A 21,184-nucleotide genomic window follows, 5' to 3' on the forward strand; every position below is an offset into this window, starting at 1 on the left:
GTACTCGAGATAAAAACCAATATTTAAAGCATTCAGTAGTCTGACAACAATGCTAATAGCTACATGGCTACTGTAAGCAGACGACGACTTGTCATGCAGAACCAATAGCTGTGTATTACATACAATCGATCCATGGGTACATTTGTCCTGAAGAAACGGATTAGCAAGGATACCGTGGAGAAAATTAAAACGAACTGAGGCGTATTTCGAACTGACGCACTATGTGACGAAAGGCCGATCTAGATGGACAATATTATTTGACAATATTAATTAGCTTTAAAGGCGGTATCTATTGATGATTTGACTATATATAGCAAAAACAGTCATAATTGCATTTAGTTTTGGTACATTTAACGCTATAATACATAAACCAGTATACGTTGATACACGGTTATAAAGAATTACTACCTGATAGGAGGTCAGCTTAAAATGGACATGTTTCTAAGAAGAAAAACAAAGCTGAATTCTTTATGGCAATTGAAAATAAATAAAAAGGATGAGTGAATAAAAATATAGAATGCCATGCCAGCCACTTTCCAGCCAATTGTTACAACAAATTCGGGAAATGTTCATTTCAATATTTCATAACTCCTCCGTTACCTCGTAAGTTTCGTATTTTATCGAAATATTCATTCCGCTTATTTTTTTCATTTTTGGGATATTTTATCCATTGTTCGTAGAACTCCCTTCGGGATATAAATATTACGTATTCTGAAAAAAAAAAGAACGAAAAAAAAATTTTGGCATCAGCTTTACAAAAAAAATTGACAAGGTTCCGCACCAGTCCGCACTTTCTAATTTACTTTGAGCAATACAATATGAATGAGACTACAACATATACAGGGTGTCCCGTAATGTAACGTCAAGCCGGAACTGGGTGTTGAGGCAAGTTATGCTGGTTATCAGAAAAATATAAAAAAAAATCTATGTGGCATATTTTCAAAATAATGGGCATTTAAAAAAAATCAAAAATTTCTACTCCAGGTGACGGTCTTTTTACTCGTGTTGCCACAAATCTTCACTTTTTCCAAATTTTTTTTTTGTTATGTAACCCTGAATAATGCTTCTCTAAATTGTTATCAAAATTACAAAACCAGCTGCTCCAGCTTGGATAAAAAAAATACATTATTCCCAAAAAAAAATTCAAAATAAAAATTTTGTCTAGTTTAAACTGACTGTACTGAAAAAAAAAAGTACTACGCAAGTGTGGCATGTGACGTCATAATTTGGCGCATTTAGTAAGGATTCCAAAATGGTATAACACTTGGTAAATTCTTGCTGTAATTGTCGACAATTTTTGGTTTTTTGGAAATAATCCCGTTTTTAACTTTATCTACCTTGGTTAAAAATTATTATTCTAATGTGCCCAAAATTCAACACAGAAACTTTTGTCACCATGACAGTAATTAGTAGTTGACATACTGTGACAAAAGTCACCCGTGCGTGCGCGCCGTTACTACCTGCTCTGCCTGCACTTGTACTTGGTAACAGGGATAATAAGGATATGAAGTTTCGGTTATGGACACGGTTACGGATATTAGAATAATATTATACCGGTTTCGGTTACGGTCACGGATATGAAATCATTTCAGATTATCCGAAAGTTTCGGATAATTTCGGTTACGGAATTATTAGAATTTCAAAAATGTAGGTATAATTCAAATAGCAAGATGCTGCGTGCGTGACCCACTTATCTACTTTATGTACCAACTAAGACGACACCTATGTATGATAAAGGTAAAACAGGCTGGCATATTAGATGGTGCCAGGGAATGCCAGACAAGTTGGTAACAAATATTAAGATTTAAGGTACAATTCCAAGACGGGCCGCAGACCGCAAACTGCAAAACACTATGAAATCGGCAGCGCGGCATTGCTGCTGCGGCGTGTATACTGCAGATTTCATAGAGTTTTGCAGTTTGGAATAATTGTACCCTTAGACTCCGCCTTTATCCGAAACTATCCGTAACTTTTGAATCAGTTTCGGTTACGGTTATGGATATTTTTTTATTTCGGATATCCGATAGTTTCGGTTACGGATATCCATAACATCCCTGCTTGGTAAGATGGCCCTCTCCGTCCCGCTCATACCTTTTAAAATGGCTTCTCCACCTCATTTAAGCCAGAAACTTGAATTTTGGTCACATTAGAATAATAATTTTTAACCAAGGTAGATAAAGTTAAAAACGGGATTATTTCCAAAAAACCAAAAATTGTCGACAATTACAGCAAGAATTTACCAAGTGTTATACCATTTTGGAATCCTTACTAAATGCGCCAAATTATGACATCACTTGCCACACTCGCGTAGTACAATTTTTTTTCAGTACAGTCAGTTTAAACTAGACAAAATTTTTATTTTGAAAATTTTTTTGGGAATAATGTATTTTTTTCATCCAAGCTGGAGCAGCTGGTTTTGTAATTTTGATAACAATTTAGAGAAGCATTATTCAGGGTAACATAACAAAAAAAAAATTTGGAAAAAGTGAAGATTTGTGGCAACACGAGTAAAAAGACCGTCACATGGAGTAGAAATTTTTGATTTTTTTTTAAATGCCCATTATTTTGAAAATATGCCACATAGATTTTTTTTTATATTTTTCTGATAACCAGCATAACTTGCCTCAACACCCAGTTCCGGCTTGACGTTACATTACGGGACACCCTGTATAAGTTGCAGCCATGGTACAACAAAGTACATGTAGTTTCTGGTCCAACAAACACAAAGTTCGCATTAAAAATGTAATATCCATCACATTCGACAGCTTTGTTTTCGGCAACTGTAAAGTTATTTCCAATGTGAATGAATAAAAATGGTGGTTCTTACCATCAACTTCACGATCCATCATTAACTTTAGCACAATTAATTTTATAAACACTTTGAAATAGCGACAGACCAAATGCAGAAAAGTGAATGATTTCTTCATGAATTCCACCCGTAATGACACTTCAAAAATATTTATTAATTTATTGGAGGGTACTTGCACAAAATTATCACCAGAATCGTGACCTCCAGATTGTCGGCTATCGATTTTGCTAGTATTATTGGAGATTTGAATTAACCCTTTTTGTCCATCTAGATCGGCCTTTCGTCACATAGTGTGACGGCATAAGATGTCTAAAGAAAGGTCACCTTTCTTTAAAGGCAATCAGGAACTCAAGTCTTCCATTCCCCATTTACAAAAAGTGATTTCATAATTTGTATTGGGAATTGGGAATCGAATCCAAAACCATAAAAGACAAAAACCAAAGTGAAGCCCATTACTTAGGAGGCTTAATTAATACGAAGACTGTGCTAAGAATACATTCGAATAAATTTCAATTAAAGTTTTCATCGTTGGTGGTCCTTCTGTTTGTATTATTTGCTACAACTAGAAACCATTGATATGTGAATTATCTGATCAAACTCTTTATTAGTGGTTATCCAATAACATGAAAGCCACTTGACGTCTCACCATACTGTGTACTTAATTCGTTATCTATCCGTATTGTTCATTTCACTTGTTCCGCCTCGTAGGAACTGTTGATTAAAATTTACGAGTCTAATTACAATGCAAAGCAGTTATTCCCTTGGCGTGTACTCCGAATACATTAATTTATATGCGATACTTGGTTTTGATATCGAATATTTACGGCATCACCAATAGTACTTATTATTAATTTAGTACCGTCTACGGCATATTATACGTCATTACTAAAGCAAGATCTTATTATAAGCGGTTTCACAAATTCTATAGCTTTAAGTTTCTAGCTTTTCTGTTTGAATATCCCAAGAATCATACTGCTGTTATGTTGTTTGTGGTTTTACGATAGTGCGATTTTCGCCACGGAAACTGAATCTACCTTTTCTATTTGTCTCTGTCTGATATTTTGATCTGTCATTTGAGTCATTTCCAAATTTTAGATTTTTCGACTTTTTATCCTCTTATGGACATCCGACTGCAGAAGAGGGTGGCCGTATAAACACTATCCAAATTCGGTTCATAAGCGAACATTCGTAACGGGCAATCAAAACCCTTCAGTGATTCCCAAGACGGTCTCCACCTCCACCACTCTTCTCTTTCTTCAATCGACATTATTCATGATGGTCGCGCCACTCTTGCCTTTAATCACTTACGGCCGAATACTGAAACACTACTCAAATCTGTCACTCAGCTGACGGGCTCCTAAATTTAAGTATCCTTCAATTTTAAATGGTATTCTCAAACGCTACTCAACGGATTTGAAGCCGTGATCAGCTAAGCAGCTCTCAAATGTTTACATAATGGCAACATTTACCAAAAAAAGTATGTTTTCATTTACACAAATGATAACTTTACATATTTTATCCATTACACGCAGCATCGTTTGGTTATGTATTGTCTTTTATGGAAATATACTCAATCAACTTAACATAGAACAGTTTATTTTTAGTTTCTATTAGGTATATACAAATCTCGTTTTATCATATAAAAATAATAATGCTTGCATTTTTATTTAATTAAAAAAATAATTTTAAATATGATACTTTTTATTGTTGAAATCTATTATGTGGCGATCGTGGACCGAAACGTAACCACAATGAGGATCATTTCGATTTTTAGCTGTGAATGCAGATTTATAGGGCTAAGAAATCCTTAATACAAAGTGCAAAAATTTTTGTTCTACGACAAAAATTGACGAAGTTATGGCCAAATTACTAAAAAAGTTCACTGACCGCCCGGCGCGGGGACGATGACGTCATTATATCCGATCCGAACGCTGCCGGCGTACTGCGTGGATAGAAAATATTTTTTTCTAGCCAAATTATCAGTTTTAGAGAAAAACTTGTAATGACATTTATTCATCAGAATAAAGTAAGCTATCGATAGGTAATTTTTAAAAATAGAAATTGTGAAAAATAACTCAAAAAATCCATATGCTCATACGATTCAATGGCACGCAGAGACGCGATTGGGGTCTCCGCGGTGGTATATTTGGCGATTTATTCAAATAAAGTGTTCATAAGTGTTGTTAGAGTCATATCTTCTTCCAAGTAAAATATAAAAATGTATAAGTATTATTTTTATTTACTTCTAACAATAAGGTATAGCTGAGGCAGATACACTCTGCCTAGGCTACAAGACATTGCTATGAAAATCATTTCGATGTACACGCAATACCTACCTGTTATTTAGTTTTTCTGAGTTAAACCTACGCACCTACCTATCTATTCGCCGTTCCCATGGGCGGGCCAGCTGCTGCAGGAAAGGACAGCCGCTCCGTGCTGGAAATCTATTTAATCTTAGCCTAGAAGCTGGGTATGACTACCCCACCCCTCTCCTCTCCCCAGGTCATAAGCTGGGCATGACTTCCCCCTCGGCCAGAAGTTGGGTATGATTTACTCCCCCCCCCCCCGGCCCGAAACTGGGTATGACGACCCCTCCCCCTCCCCCCAGGCCAGAAGCTAGGTAAGGCTTGCCCCTACCCCCAGGCCATAAGCATAAGCTGGATATGACTCCCCTTCGGCCAGAAGCTGGGTATGACACCCCCCCCATGCCAGAAACTGGGTATGACTTGACCCCCCCCCCCCCCTCCCCAAGCCAGAAGCTGGGTAAGGCTAGCCCCTTCCCCCAGTCCATAAGCATAAGCTAGGTATGACTCCCCCTCGGCCGGAAGCTGGGTATTGCTTACCCCCCCCCCCCCAGGCCAGAAACTGGGTATGACTTGCCTCTCCCCCCCCCCCCCCCCCCCCGGCCAGAAACTGGGTATTCGCATCATATTATGTATTATTATGTTCAATAAATACAAACAATCATTAAGTTACACTCACCCCAACCGCGTCTCCGCATTGCATCGAATCCTATGAAAATGTGGTTTTTGGACATAGCAATACTTATTTTTCACAATTTTTATTTTTAAAAATTACTGGTCGATAGGTTACTTTATTTTGAAGAATAAATGTTATTAAAAGTTTTTTTCTAAAACTGATAGTTTAGCCGGAAAAAAATATTTTCCATCCCAATAGTACGCCGGCTGCGCTCGATTCGGATATAGTGACGTCACGCGGCCTTGCGTACGTTGACTTTTAGCGGCAAAAACGGCCTATGTTTATTACTTAATATCTTCGTAAGTAATGGTCCGATTTGGATAATTCAAAAAGATATATCTTTCTTATGTCTTAAAGATTAACGTAGATACTAGTTTTATTGAATATTCTACAACAGTACTGATCCTCATTGACATTTATCATCGTTGACTGACAGAGCATCAAATTGACAAATCAACAACTCTTGGAAATGCTGCTATGCGATGTCCCCTTAATCCTCAGAAATAGGCATGTTTATGTAAAGCGATTTCATAGCAGCTATTTTGGTTGTTACTTCGTGCACTATACGATGCACAGTTGGCTGTTAGATGTGGAAGATATCACCTAGTACACGTTCATAACTTCCCGTTGCGTAGAACAGTAGGGTTATAATAAGTATTTGGTCCATTGGTTGTATGGCATTTGGTGAGGGGTTTCAAAGAGCTTCCAAATTATGAATCCAGAAACAACACCGTTTCTTTAGAGACGCGGAACCTCGCTCGGAATTGCTTGTCATTATAATAATATTTTTCAATAGCGTTCAGCCTTATTGCGTTCCTGCGATTAGATCTAGGTATTTCCTCGAGGCTCGAAAGAAATGATAACGATGACACATATTATTTACCACTATTTAGGTCGTTTTAGGTATAACAATAGGATTTAAGATACCGCGCAAGCACTCTCAAATTTAACAGCTGCTTAAGACGATTTGACAGTTGTTTGAGTAGTGCTTAGCGTTGAATGGCGTTTCAGTATGCGAAAATTCATTTAAGTGGCGTTTGAGTGCAACTTAATTTGAGAGGTGCTTAAAAATTGAGAACTGCTCAGATATTGTTTTGAGTATGCGAAATGTAAGTTTAGGAGCTGCTTAACTATTTGAGAAGCCGTCAAATATTTAAATGGCGTTTCAGTATTCGGCCGTTAGTCACCTAGGATCCTATAATACATTCATAATACCTAAGGAGCTTATGAGCATTAAAGTAAGTTTCCTGAAGGCAGTTATATCACCTTTACCGCAACAGTCGACACGCGCCGCCGCTCGTGGCAGTGACCCTGCGTGCGTTCTGTGCGGGTGCACACTGCACCAAGGCACACGAAGGTCTTTACTTTTGCGAGGTTGGGGCTCACCTTTTCTTAAAGACATTGGACGATTTGAACATATCAGCAACGCAAAAATATCCGAAAACTAACAGAAATTGAGATATTCAATAAAAATCAACACTCCACTAAAAGGCACACGAAGATCTTTACTTCTGCAAGGTCCAGGCGGTCCTTTTCGTCAACTAAACATTGGACGATTTGAACGAATAACGCAAGAAGGTACGGTAGAACTGAGAGAATTGAGATATTACATATTAATCGAGAAACTCAGTTGATTTTTCACATATTGATCCGACTGTGCAGATGGTATGGAATATGCTGAACAGAAATCGGTGGCAGATCATCCGCTCCATATTTATCGTCGAAGCTGTCCATCGACTTGTATACGTCCAACCATGTTTTTGAACCTTGAAATATTCGGCTGGTCACGGAAACTAAAATAACATTTCTCTCAAGTTCATTAAAAAGACTAATTAGATTGAAACTATGGTAACTTTTCCGGGTTTATATTCTTCGTATATCCTTTCCCCGCATTGAATTTGTGTGGTATTACTTTGACAGCAGTAAGCTGTTTTACAAAGAATTAGGGACAATATGGGTTACTAATTACCACCTCTAGTATTTTTAATCTCACTTGTACGTCAACTACTCTTGAAGGGCCTGTTCATCTCCGCGAGTTTACATCGAAAACAAAACACGCACGATTGCCCCCTACAAGAGTACTATTCGACAAGGCCTCACATACGAGCGAACATTGACTCACGCACGCGTATTCTTGTGTATGATGGAAAAAAATAAAGAAAATGGTGTACTAAATACTGTGCAGTATTTAACTGCCTAAATAATAATAAAAACACAGAATGTACTTTTTTAAGTTGCCTCAAGACACTGAGAGGTAAATAAGTAGTTAATATTATTCATGATAATTCATGCTAAATCATGTATTTCCTCCGCCATTTTCTGCAGATTGGCACCTCACGTCACATCATTTTACCGAAGTCAGCCCTATAGCTTCGGCGCAGTACCGATCACTGACGTTTGTCAACAAAACTTCTGACAAACTTGCTTGACTCTTGAGACAAGCTAAATTACACCATATTGTTAATGACATTGAGCATACATTTTTTTAAATACCTTCGCGAAGTAAAACTTCTGTACGTAGTACTTATTATTATTCTGTGCCTGTACCGACTTTCAATTCAAGGACAAGTTGCATCATCTGCGCCCATCGCGTGTGTTCCGAACTGTTGCACAATGCACTTAGATACGGGCTTCGGCCGAACCATTTGATCCTTATCTCCTCAGACATAAAGATCATTAACTCAGGTGATAGACACAATCGTCTGAACTAATAAGTTAACTATAAAAACAATTTCAAAAAGCAAGTAGCTGCATCGGACCGTTACTACCATTTATCCAGAATTACAGTTTTCGCTAAAACGTTAACAGTTGCAAGTTGAAGACTTATGTGTTACAGTGATAATATTTCGTTTAATTATAACTGTATCGTAAAGGAACAAGTCTTATGAAGAGAAAGCTATCTAATGATGACGATGAACTAACTGATCCTTTTTTAAGCTGACTTAATTCTGCACGCAACATACCTATTTAATTAATTCGATATAAGTAATGTCATCTGTTTTTCGTGCCAACCGCAATAATCGTTCCTTGATCTGACGTTTATTGATGGACTTATCAATAATACATTTACTTCATGTGTTAGCTATTAATTAGTATTAATTGATAATCCATCTCCGAAAATGTCTTTATATGTAGCTTATTTGGAAGCAGAAGGCTTGTAAATCTTGTCACAGGAGAGGTCAGGCCATTACGATATGTCTAATCTATGTGAAATAGCCTTAATCAAGCGATTTAGGTTCTTTAATGAATAACAACAAGTACCTAACTAACCATTCTACATAATTTAATTAAGAGTCTAATAAATCCTGATTAAGGTCTGGCTTAACATTTATTTTATGCACAAATAAGTACATAACTCAGATGCTTAGCGATTAATTTTATGCGAAGTGGTTTGTGTTTTCAATTTTGTTTGCATTCAGAAGGAATATTTGTGTGTAGCAAGTAATAGTATATTGGAAATAGATATTTGGTCCGATTCCAAAATCTTGATGTATTTGTATCAATCTTCATTGCCGTCAATGAACGCCCCGGCTTCGAGCTGATATTTGGCAAATACAGGTGATCTATCTAAGGCGAGGCCAGTGCCCTGCAATAGAAAAAATCCGAGTGTCGAGTACACTGATCTTTTTTATAATTAATCTCCGAACCAATACATTCGTAAAGTAAAATAAAATAACATTTGTAATTGGTTCTTCAATAAAATAGAATTTATTACTAGTTTCCGTTAGATCCAGCCCAAAGTCCTTATTGGAAATATGCTGTGCGTACATTATTAAGTCATGTTTAGTAATAACTTTAATTGAAAACCTGTTATTTGCAAAGCCCTATAATACTCGTAAAATGACTACCTAGTATTGCTGTCATTTGAAAAATGTAAGAAACAGAAATAAGGATTCTCTTCCGTAAAAAAGGTCCCGCAGTTAATGTAACACTCTTTGGAAACATAAAACTGCTGGCGTATATCTTAGCTTTAAATAAATATACATAATTAACTGAATGTGTTTCGTTTAATTCAATCTAATCCGTCGCGACATCGTCAAGTGTGATTGACGCCTATGAACGGCAGACGACAGTTGCCTTCCTAAAATAACTTGAATTGGGTTCGAGGCCCATTTCTTTAATCGAGATATTAAAAAGTTATTGTCGCATTATTTTTATGACAACACAAGCTTGAAGATTAATGCTACGATTCGATTGTTCGAATTCAGAGATAGTTTCGCTGTCGATTAAATACATTGTTGCGTAAAACCTCTCGGGTCGCAATTTCGCAAACCTAGCTTCTAGGAGAAATGAATAATGACTCCGTGCCTCATTAAACCTTCAATGCTGCTACTGCGATTTGTATTTTCCATTTTCCTTGCAAATGATCCATGCAACTGTTCATCTGGGTGCGAATTTTTTAAACCCTTTTCAAATTGCATTTCCTACAGCGCCGCGAGCTTCGACGTGAAAACTTCATAATGCTGATGCAAAAAATATTTCACTCTGCATTGCGAATGTTTACTTTCAATGAATGTGTTTGAAACAAACTCAGTAGCTATGTAATTCTCATTTCTGTCGCGTGTTGCATTGATATAGATGCCATTTATTTGCCAATGTTGTAATTTAGCTTAAAATTTTGAAAATCATATAATATTCAAATTATTTTCTGTAAAAAGAAGCGTAACATAAACAGACAAAGAGTTGTGTACGGTGTAATTATGTTTACTAATTAATATGAGTTACGCACGATGATCACCGTGATCAGAAAACATGCTTTGTTTTCGGTCCGTTAGTTAAAATGGTGTTTTTTCTGAGAAAAGCTTATCAATTGACTTTGAAATGCGCTGGTTGTACATTATAAAAATTTCACAAGATAGGTACTTTGAACATTTGTTTCTATAAAACTGTAATTTTAAATTTCGAAAATCTTGATTATAAAAAACTTAGCAAAAGACTCTAGAAGCAAACTTACTAAAATTTAAGCTGTGCAATACATTTGCTTCCTTAGAAGTTAGTCAAGTAGTTGCAGTTAATGTTTGTTTGTACCTACTAGTCTGTGTCGTTATTGTTTGTAGTAAGGTCATGTGAGAATCATGCATTTTAATAACAAATATATTATTTTACAATACTTGTCAGTTGTCACAGTGATTCACTTTCATCGCTACTGTGTCAATATTAGTCACCAGCATCTAATACTTCACATCCCCATATTCCCCATGTTAGTTTGTGTCGCTAATAAGTTAATTTTTGCATGATATGAAGTATGTTTTTAGTATAATCAATCCTCATATCATTGGTAGGAGTATATTTTATAATCTCGATAACTTTCTTCTATTCTCTAAAATGATAAGTCTTTATGGATATATCGTAATGTCCTGTAAAACTGCCATCACAAAAAATAGAAAAGAAAGAAATACTTATCTCTGAATGATTTGGTTACAAGTGTCCATTTCTTTTGACTCCATGTTGTATCTTGTATGAACATTGCCATGCCCTCAACCTTAGGACGTGTGGTTTCCAGGCATGCATCGACGACAACCTGGACATGGTGGAGTTCCTGGTGACCCACGGGGCCGACGTGAACCGCGGCGACAACGAGGGCTGGACTCCTCTGCATGCCACAGCGTCTTGCGGCTTCCTTAGCATAGCGAGGTGAGCAAGCTTTGATTAATATTGAAGACTTCTGTTCCTGCAGACCACAGACTTTTATCGGCCGACACTTTAGTCGGGTAACAACCCCGACTTAAGTCACCAGAGTCAGCAGTATTTATAAATTAGAAACCGAGTAAACTATCGGCCGATAAAAAATTCTGTGGTCTGTGCGTGGACTATAACCTTGGGTTGCACTATCATACTTTAACTATAACACTCCAAGTCTGTAAAATTCCATACAAAAACACCAATTAAAGTTATATTTAAGGTTAAAGTAAAGGTGATGCAACTGAGACTTAATCAAAAAACATATGAGCATCACGCAACCAAGCGCAAACGAATAGGCGGGGACTGTGCCGTGGTTAATAAATGAAATAAAAATTGTTATTATAGAATTGAGATATTTTATTTGGTTATCGAAAAAACAGGAACATAATAATAACAAATAAATCAATAACTTAAAGAAATAAAGTCCGTTGAACAATGAAGTATAAAGGACAGTGGTAAATAATGCATTGTTTTTTTTTTGTAAATCAGCTGTTTTTGTATGATGTTTGTATGAGGTCTCATCAAATTTCCTATATGTATTGTTCTCGTGAATTTTGCCAGCTTTTCACCCCTCATTCACTCGCACTTATGCTAAGCGGAAAAACGCGAACGCACAGTTTTGTATAACTCACTGTTTTCTCGATATAAGACATGATATCAGTTTTGTAACCGATAGTATGAGTTCATTGACTATTGCATTATTATGTTTAGTTATTCATGCCCATATTCAGTTACTTCATAAGAGTCAAGACTATTCATTGATGCTCTTCTCATTTAATAACGTAAACAACACGTACGTTCATATCATTTAATTTTCGTTATGTGGATTATTTGGATGAAAAAATAAGCGTTGTTTACTGCTTGTGTTTCATCAATGACGTTATACAAGTACTGATTCTTCGATGTATGTAATTTGTACGATTATTTCCTATTACATTATGAGTAATATTACACGATATGTCCCACATAAGCGTGACAGTCAGTATTATTGTAAACACGCTCTGAGTCAGTCTGACCCAGAAGCCGCAGGGAGTTCCTGTCATACTAAGTTAGCTTTTACACGCGAATCCGTCCCTTTGATATATTGTGGACTTTACAACCGCGATCACGTATATACGAGTAAATGGATTTAACTGAGTTGTGGTGATTTTGTCGGACTGTTTTGCTTCGATCTTTGATAAAGCTATTTAATGCTTGACCCAAATTCGGATTCGGACTCGGATCAGGCTTTACAAGTAAATGATTGAAATCTTTAGATGAAACCACATAAAAAGTACCTACTGGCTTGATTTAGAAACCTTAGTGACACTAAGACTGGGTTGCACCATCTTACTTTAATTTAACAAACGTCAAATGTTTTGTATGGATTTTGACAGATCAAACTCCATACAAAAAACACCGGATAACGTCATAGTTACGGCCGTGGTTACGGTCAAAGTTAGCTGGTGCAAATCAGCCTATGTCACACATAAATCTCTCCGTTTTGAAATCATTTCGCATGCGCTCTTTAGATAATTTGAACATAATATCGACTATAGTCTTTTTCACGTAAGATGATTCGTATGACGTTTCGAGTTTGAAAGTTATAGAGATGTCACATAACTAAACCATAGCGATTTATCTATCGATTTTTTTCTAAGAGTTAGTAAAACCTACTTTTAGAGAAATATTTTGTATAGGTGTTATTTAACAAAAAACATGTTTTTTTTAATTACAAATATTATTGTAACATTTTTTTATTGATAATATTCAAATTCCATAGACTTCATGTTCAAAAAAAACGATTCCTAAAAAGTACTGGTTCTATTTCTTGAAATTAAAAACTATTAATTTATTTTCAATGCGTTTATTAAAGTCAACAATCAAAAATATAGTTGATTTTTGTGATGTTTTTAATAACTAAGTATTCACTGCAATCGATTAATGAACCGCGGAAATAATCGATTTTGTTATACAACAAATACCCCAGCACTAAATCTATTCCGTTTCACACATTGCGTACATTAAATAAAAAATATTTTTACATCGTATTTAATTAAAATATTATCAATAGACTTAGATTTTACTATAATATTTCAAGACAAGTAGTTAATTTTTTTTATTATATTGCTAATAAAATACAAATATTTTTTCAAGAATATTCTGCGTATGTAGTATGCGTAATATGGATAACCTTGAAGTGTCATACGGATCATCTTAGGTGAAAAAGACTATAATGTGAAGTGACGAATGTATTTTATATGAGTATCATGGACCTATAAAAAAAGTCGGACGGATTCTCAACAACAAAATACTGTGACATTAGGATACACCAGCTTGCCTGTACGTACAGGCCGGCACGCACACATTCACACCCTGATACACCACTTCGAGTGCAAACTTCACACAGTTGACACATTTAAGCAGCGAAAAAACAACATGAATACGACATGTCTTGTGTGATGAAATTGTGTAAAAACCGTTCTGTTCGAACAAACAAAAATTAAGGAATCACATTTCACAGGCAAAATAACAATCCAATCACTTATTTCCCGACATTAAAATATTGAAATTATTTGAAATCAAACGTCATTCACTCGAAAAAATAATACGTCAAAGACCAGTGTTCTCAGTTATTTACGTGGGAAAATTACCCGAAATATGGGAATTTAATAATAATTTTAGGACTTTTTAGTTATTTATTACGCATACTATGGAAATAAAATAATTTATCATAATAATTGTGTTTTAATGGGATTAATTTCATAGGCAAATTTGATCCTTCCCAAAAATGTGGAACTGCGAAATTCAAATTTTCTTACATTGATTGCAAGTCAGTGTCAGGTTGTATGTTAAAAAAAATCTATCAGAGATAATAATAATACATTGATGATGCATAAGATTATGATTATAATGTACACAAGATTCGTAATTTGTAACTGCGTGAATCATTTTCAACCGACTTCAAAAAAGGAGGAGGTTCTCAATTCGACCCGTATGTTTTTTTTTTTTTTTTTTTTTCTATGTTTGTTACGCGATAACTCCGCCAATTATGAACCGATTTGAAAATCTTTTTTCGGCGTATAGGTAATACCTCAAGGGTGGTCCCATTTAAATTTAGTAATAAAAAAAACAACCCCCAAGGGTGGAAAATTGGGGATGAACTTTTTTATACGCAATATCTCCGCCGATTATAAACCAATTTGAACGATTATTTTTTTGTTGAATAGGTATTATCAAAAGGGTGGTTTCATGCGAATTTGAAGAAAATATTTCACCCCCAAGGGTAGAAAATTGGGGATGAACTTTTTTATACGCAATATCTCCGCCGATTATGAACCAATTTTTTTTGGTCTCAGTGTACTGCCTACCTTCAGTGGTAACATCAAGGTAATAATTAGTTAACTAAAAAGCAAGAAATAAGTAAAATTTTATAAAAAAAAATAAAACCGACTCCAAAAAACCTACACTAAAACGTAGAAAAATAATTACTAATTACCTACTTATTTATTAGGACGAATTATTAATATTTATGTAGGTATACCATGATTGATACTTTTGGAGTCGGTGCAGGCAAACTTTACTTACATGTTTCATAATCTTGGCACCGACTCCAGAAGTATCAATCATGGTATACCTACATAAATATTAATAATTCGTCCTAATAAATAAGTAGGTAATTAGTAATTATTTTTTTGATCAACATTATGTACATACCCTGACACACTGACTTGCAAACAATGTAAGAAAATTTGAACATTGAAAATTTCGCGCCTACCTCAACGCATTGACCATTCATCCTTTTCAAATGGCACGGAATAATTCTGTCTACATTTCCAAGTAACATCTGCCGATCTATGTTTTTCTTAAAATAAATGGGTAAAATGTTTTGGCTAACATGGCATCCCTAAATTCACTCACACAATAGACAAACGCCAAAATTTTGCGTCACAGTTTTGTTGTAGCGCGAGTTCCGTCCGCCTTTTTTTATAGGTCCATGATGAGTATGTTTAACAAAGATATACATTTTCGGGCTATTCTTATTATGCTGACTAATCAAATCAAATAAATGTAACGATTTCAATGAAATACTGACTCTCACTATGTATTTATAGATAAAATCGTATCTATTCTTCTTTTAGAAGTGCATTGTTAATAGATATCTCTTTATCAATGTATTCTCAGTATCTTATACTTGACGTAATTTATTGGAACACCAGAATCTATAATTATGACGATTGTAAGATTTCTTTGATTACTTGTGCAATGAACGCTATGCGAATGATTTGATAATTGATATGTCAAGATTTTTATTAAATTAAGCGGAGTGCACATGTATTTCATTGCATTCGATACATTCGATCTACTTTGCTCGCAGTCATATGATAATGCACATCATTGTCTCTATTGAAATGTCCAGCGGACTCGTGCGCAATAAAATTGATTCGGTTTGCTCCAACAGTTCAATCTACTTGACATTTCCTTCTCGAATACATAATATATTCCTTCTGTCTGAATGCACCGTCTAGGGTCAGACTGGCTTTAGGAGAAATCATTAGAGTTTATAACTTAGATAGAACAAACTATACATTATAGGCTAGGTAACGTTTTAACGTAGAGTTATCTGCAGTTGTGCATTTATTGATAAATCGAAGTGAAACACTGACTGGGATGAACTAAATGATTTCCCGGAAAGGTGTACGTGGAACTTATACTTGGAAGCAAGACCACCTCATGTTATTACAAAACTGGCGAAGTATATTTATTTACTCGTTTTAACGTGAACTTATGTATGTATTCCCACATAACTGGATTAAATAGTCAAATCCTTATCCTGCAATAAGTAGTGTGAACTTTAATGTACGAAATTAATATAAATTGGCGCCCGAAATCCGACGCTCTTTCAACTTAGATTAGTAGAACCTGTGATCGTTTGAATTTTAAGCGTTACACTTACACCATCCACAGGAATCACTTGAATCTACGCTTGGGTTCGAATCAAAGTTTGAGGGACGTTTCGAGGCTAAGGGCCCTCGAAGGGACCGCATCCTGTTACACTGAACCGAGCACTTGACCGGTCACGCACAATTTGACACTTCAGATCGGTTCAACCATTCCCTTTGACTGGCACATTAACGAGAGACCCTTTAAAATTAACCTGATTCCCCAAATTACAACTGATAAAAACTTTTCCGCACATATCATCGCTATGTCGTCCCAAAAGTATATTGATTTTAATGTTGCTCCTGTAGTAGAAGTAATTCAATTTGAGGACAATCTCTTATTGATATATCTCAGTCGCTAGCTTATTAGCTAGCCCAAAAATACCAATTTTATACCCTCAGGTGCTGATGAGTAAGAGAGTTGAGTATAAATTAGTTGGATATTCTTATGCAGAGTAGCCTGCACTTTTTCTTTTGATGAGAGTATTATCAGGCCTGTTCATCTCCGCGAGTTTACATTGAAAACAAAACACGCACGATTGCCCCCTACAAGAGTACTATTCGACAAGGCCTCACATAGGTACGAGCGAACATTGACTCACGCACGCGTATTCTTGTGTATGATGGAAAAAAATAAAGAAAATGGTGTACTAAATACTGTGCAGTATTTAACTGCCTAAATAATAATAAAAACACAGAATGTACTTTTTTAAGTTGCCTGAAGACACTGAGAGGTAAATAAGTAGTTAATATTATTCATGATAATTCATGCTAAATCATGTATTTCCTCCGCCATTTTCTGCAGATTGGCACCTCACGTCACATCATTTTACCGAAGTCAGCCCTATAGCTTCGGCGCAGTACCGATCACTGACGTTTGTCAACAAAACTTCTGACAAACTTGCTTGACTCTTGAGACAAGCTAAATTACACCATATTGTTAATGACATTGAGCATACATTTTTTTAAATACCTTCGCGAAGTAAAACTTCTGTACGTAGTACTTATTATTATTCTGTGGTATTATATGCAATCATGCTTTGAAGAAAGCTTATAAAGGGTCTGTTCACGTATACAAATAACTTTAAGTCAAAGAAATATTACACAAATCTTTCCCATTTAAACTAGAGATTTTGTGATTTAACTTTACTACTGCATAGGTACTGTATGTTTTTATTTTCTTTAAATTATTTTTGCATGAATTATAGTGTCTGCATGAACGTTGGTAGCACAGTAACACATCAGTTATTAAGTAAAAATTGCACCTATTAGTAGTCTTTTATTGAGGATTTTTGTGAATGGAAATAAACCTATAGATAGATGAATTTAAATATAAATCATTAGTATCAACGTAGACGTTCATGCCTGCGTACATCAATAATGGTTTTAATTTCTTTCACCGTTATTTCTTGATACAAATCCGACAAAATGGTCTGATCTAGTACATCATTATGCCACCAGGATTAGGAATTCCCTAAAATGTAATAAGTATCCTATTGCCATTTGATTAAAAATCAATTTACTTTGAATTTCAGGTACTTACTGGAGAACGGCGCAGATGTAGGCGCGGTGAACTATGACGGCGAGCTGCCGGTCGACATCGCCGAGAGCGACGCCATGGAGGAGATGCTCCAGAAGGCGATCGACGAGAAAGGTGAGTTCTTATGCAGTTGCAATAAGGTTCATTTAAGAACGACGCAGACTAATGCGCGGTAAACGGCGGGAGAAGATGCTCCAGAATGCGATTGACGAGGAAGGTGAGCTCTTATGCAGTTACAATAAGGTTCATTTGAGAACGGCGCAGATGTAGGCGCGGTGAACTATGACGGCGAGCTGCCGGTCGACATCGCCGAGAGCGACGCCATGGAGGAGATGCTCCAGAAGGCGATCGATGAGAAAGGTGAGCTCTTATGCAGTTGTAACAAGGTTCATTTGAGAACGACGCAGACTTATGCGCGGTAAACGGCTCGAGATGCTCCAGAATGCGATTGACGAGGAAGGTGAGATCTTATGTGGTTGTGATAGGGGCGATTTTATTTCATGATTCAAAGTCTATGGCGATACACCACTGCTTAAAGCTGTGTCTGTCAACTGTCATCGACTGCAGAGAAGTCGATTCTTAACTTCGCATTCCTTCTATTTGAACGAAGCCTTGGAGGATTACTTCAGATGGCGATTGACGAGAAAAGTGGTAAAAGCTCTTTAAATGATAGCACACTTCTGTTAATCGACCTATGGAAATCGATAATTTTCAGTTATGCTTCAGTAAATTTTTTAATATTATACTAGCTGACCCGGCGAACTTCGTACCGCCTTAGCGTAGATATTTTCTTTATATTTTTTTCCGTAAAAACCTTGTACAGAGTATTAGAAAACTACAAAAAAAAAAATCAGCCAAATCGGTCAAGCCGTTTTCATGTTATGTCGTGACAACGAAAAACGGGTTTCATTTTTATATATACAGTCGTGGTCAACTAATTAGGGACGTTATATGACTAAAACACAAGACCGTCTCTCCAGTCCCAAAAAAAAATTTTCACGAGGCTTTGTAGCTTGTGCCTATTAATAACAAGTAATTTGGCTAGTATTCTAAATATTTAAAGGCCAGAAAAGAAACTAGCTAGTTGCGATCAATATTTTTAAAATAAATAAATCATTGCCACCTACACATTTATTGACCTAGGGATGGACAACTAATTAGGGACACGTAACACTTTCACTGTAAATGTAAATAAATTGGAAATTATTTAAGTGTTTATTACATAAAAAGTTTTCATTAATAAATATAGAATACAAAACAAAATCATCAAACGTATTTTTATAACCAATATGGTTGGTTTTGTTGGTTATAATAACCATTTGACATCGGCGCGGCATGGATGCAATCAAATCATTACAGGTTTCTAAAGAAATATTATTCCAAATACCATTAAATGCCACGAAATGCTGATTTTTAGTGCCAGTACGTTGAGCTGCAACTTTTTCCTTCGTTTCATACCATAAGCTCTATAGGGCTTAAGTCTGAGTTGTTTTCGGGCCAATCTAGTACCGTCACTGACTGTTGCGCTAGGAATTATTAAACAGAGTACGCGGTATGTTTTGGGTCGTTATCGTGTTGAAATGTTCATGAGACTGGTAAGACTTCTTCAGCATACGATAGCATCGTTTTCTCCAATATTTATTTGTATTGGAATTGCTCAAGTTTAACTTCAGTTCTTTTTATAGGTTACACTCTATGTCCAGAAAAACAGTCCCAGATTTTTATTTTGCCGCCTGTATGTTTCACCTGCTTCTTCGTTTACTTTGGTATCATTTCGGACTTTACAGGTCTTCGCACGTATTGTCTGTCATCGGATGAAATAAGATTTATCTTGATTTCATCAGAAAACAGCACATTTATCCATTGAGCAAAAGCCTAATGTCCATACTTTCTTGCAAACGCCAATCTTGCTTCTTTGTGTTCCATCTTCAGTAGTGGAACTTTTCGAGGAACTCTTCCTACAAGCTTTGCCTCCACCAGTCGCCTTCTGACGGTCCTCGCAGATACTCCAGCAGTCGGTTCTGGTCCAAAAATCTCGCTCTTGATCAGAACGAAACCCTTAAAGGGGTCTCTCTTTGCGAGAGTGACCATTCTGCGATCCATCTTGTGGGGTTGTTTTTATTGGCTTCTTCCTTCTAGGCATACTTTCTGTGGTTTCATGATTTTGAAATAAGCCTCAAGATTCATGTTTTTGGAACATTTCAGATGATCTGCAATTTACCGGTATGGCCATCCACACTGATAAAGATTGATTATAACTTAACGCATTGTTGCTTTTCTTTCAGCCCATTACCTTTAATAATTTGATGAGTTTTTAACTCGCAAGATAAGAATATCGCTTTTCAAATTGACGCCGAAATTACAAATGAACAGAATAAAAGTTATTACTTTTTATTTTTTTTATTTAGAAGGAAAAACTTAACCGTCCCTAATTAGGTGGCCAGACCGTCCGTACCATAATTACCGATTCATGTGATTTGATTAAGATTTTTTATTAAGTTAGTAAGTTTTTTTGTTGTTATTGTATTCTGTTAAATAGAGTACTTGATAGTCAATATGTTTACAAAGTAACAGCCAGTAATATTGAATGAAGCTCACAATAATAGGATATGAACACTTAGTATTGCTTAGTATTCTATCTGTCCCTAATTAGTTGACCACGACTGTATAGATTGTAAAGTTAAATTTCGAGAGAGCTCTTTTATATTATAAACCGCGTTGAACCAGAAATGTTTAAATTATGACATCATGATTCCTCTCTTTTTCTCAAAACGGGTATTGAATGTTACCTTGTGAATATTATTTATGATATCATCAGAAGTACATAACTACATGCAATCTGAAATGCGTTACACAAGAGTGCCATTGATTGTACTAAGGAAGAAAGAAAGTATATGCCATATGCGCCTTACAATACAATGTATTTAAAGTTTATTTATAACGAAGCGTAAAACAGAATTTGTAACCAGAATGCTACTTTGAAATCAACATAAATCTGGACATGACATATTAAACACAAGGTTCGCAATCCGCATTGTGTGGTGTTCTAATGTAGGTCTAATGATGTACATCTTCTGAATCTTTAGGCCGCTTGTACACACTAAGAAAAGTCGCCGGGTCTATGCAAGTTGCTTCGACGCTAACCAAGAAATAATTCTTGTCTGCGCTAGATTCGCTACGCGAAAGACGCGCAGTGTGTGGCAAATTTTCGTAGCTAAGTCTGACGAAATTATTGTCTTGTCTGCGGCAGAC

The 21,184-nt window shown here is 35.9% G+C and overlaps 1 protein-coding gene across 7 annotated transcripts in view; it reads left to right on the top strand.

The window, feature by feature from the left end:
• LOC135086554 (protein phosphatase 1 regulatory subunit 12B-like) overlaps positions 1-21,184 on the top strand; it is a 97,694-nt gene that overhangs the window by 26,464 nt on the left and 50,046 nt on the right. For all 7 annotated transcript variants that reach the window (XM_063981297.1, XM_063981296.1, XM_063981300.1 and 4 more), the window contains exons 2-3: positions 11,292-11,422; positions 17,928-18,046. In XM_063981297.1, coding sequence (XP_063837367.1) covers positions 11,292-11,422; positions 17,928-18,046 — 250 coding nt within the window. The remainder of the gene's footprint in view (positions 1-11,291; positions 11,423-17,927; positions 18,047-21,184) is intronic.

The sequence above is a fragment of the Ostrinia nubilalis genome, chromosome Z (assembly GCF_963855985.1).
Source record: "Ostrinia nubilalis chromosome Z, ilOstNubi1.1, whole genome shotgun sequence".
NCBI lineage: Eukaryota > Metazoa > Arthropoda > Insecta > Lepidoptera > Crambidae > Ostrinia > Ostrinia nubilalis.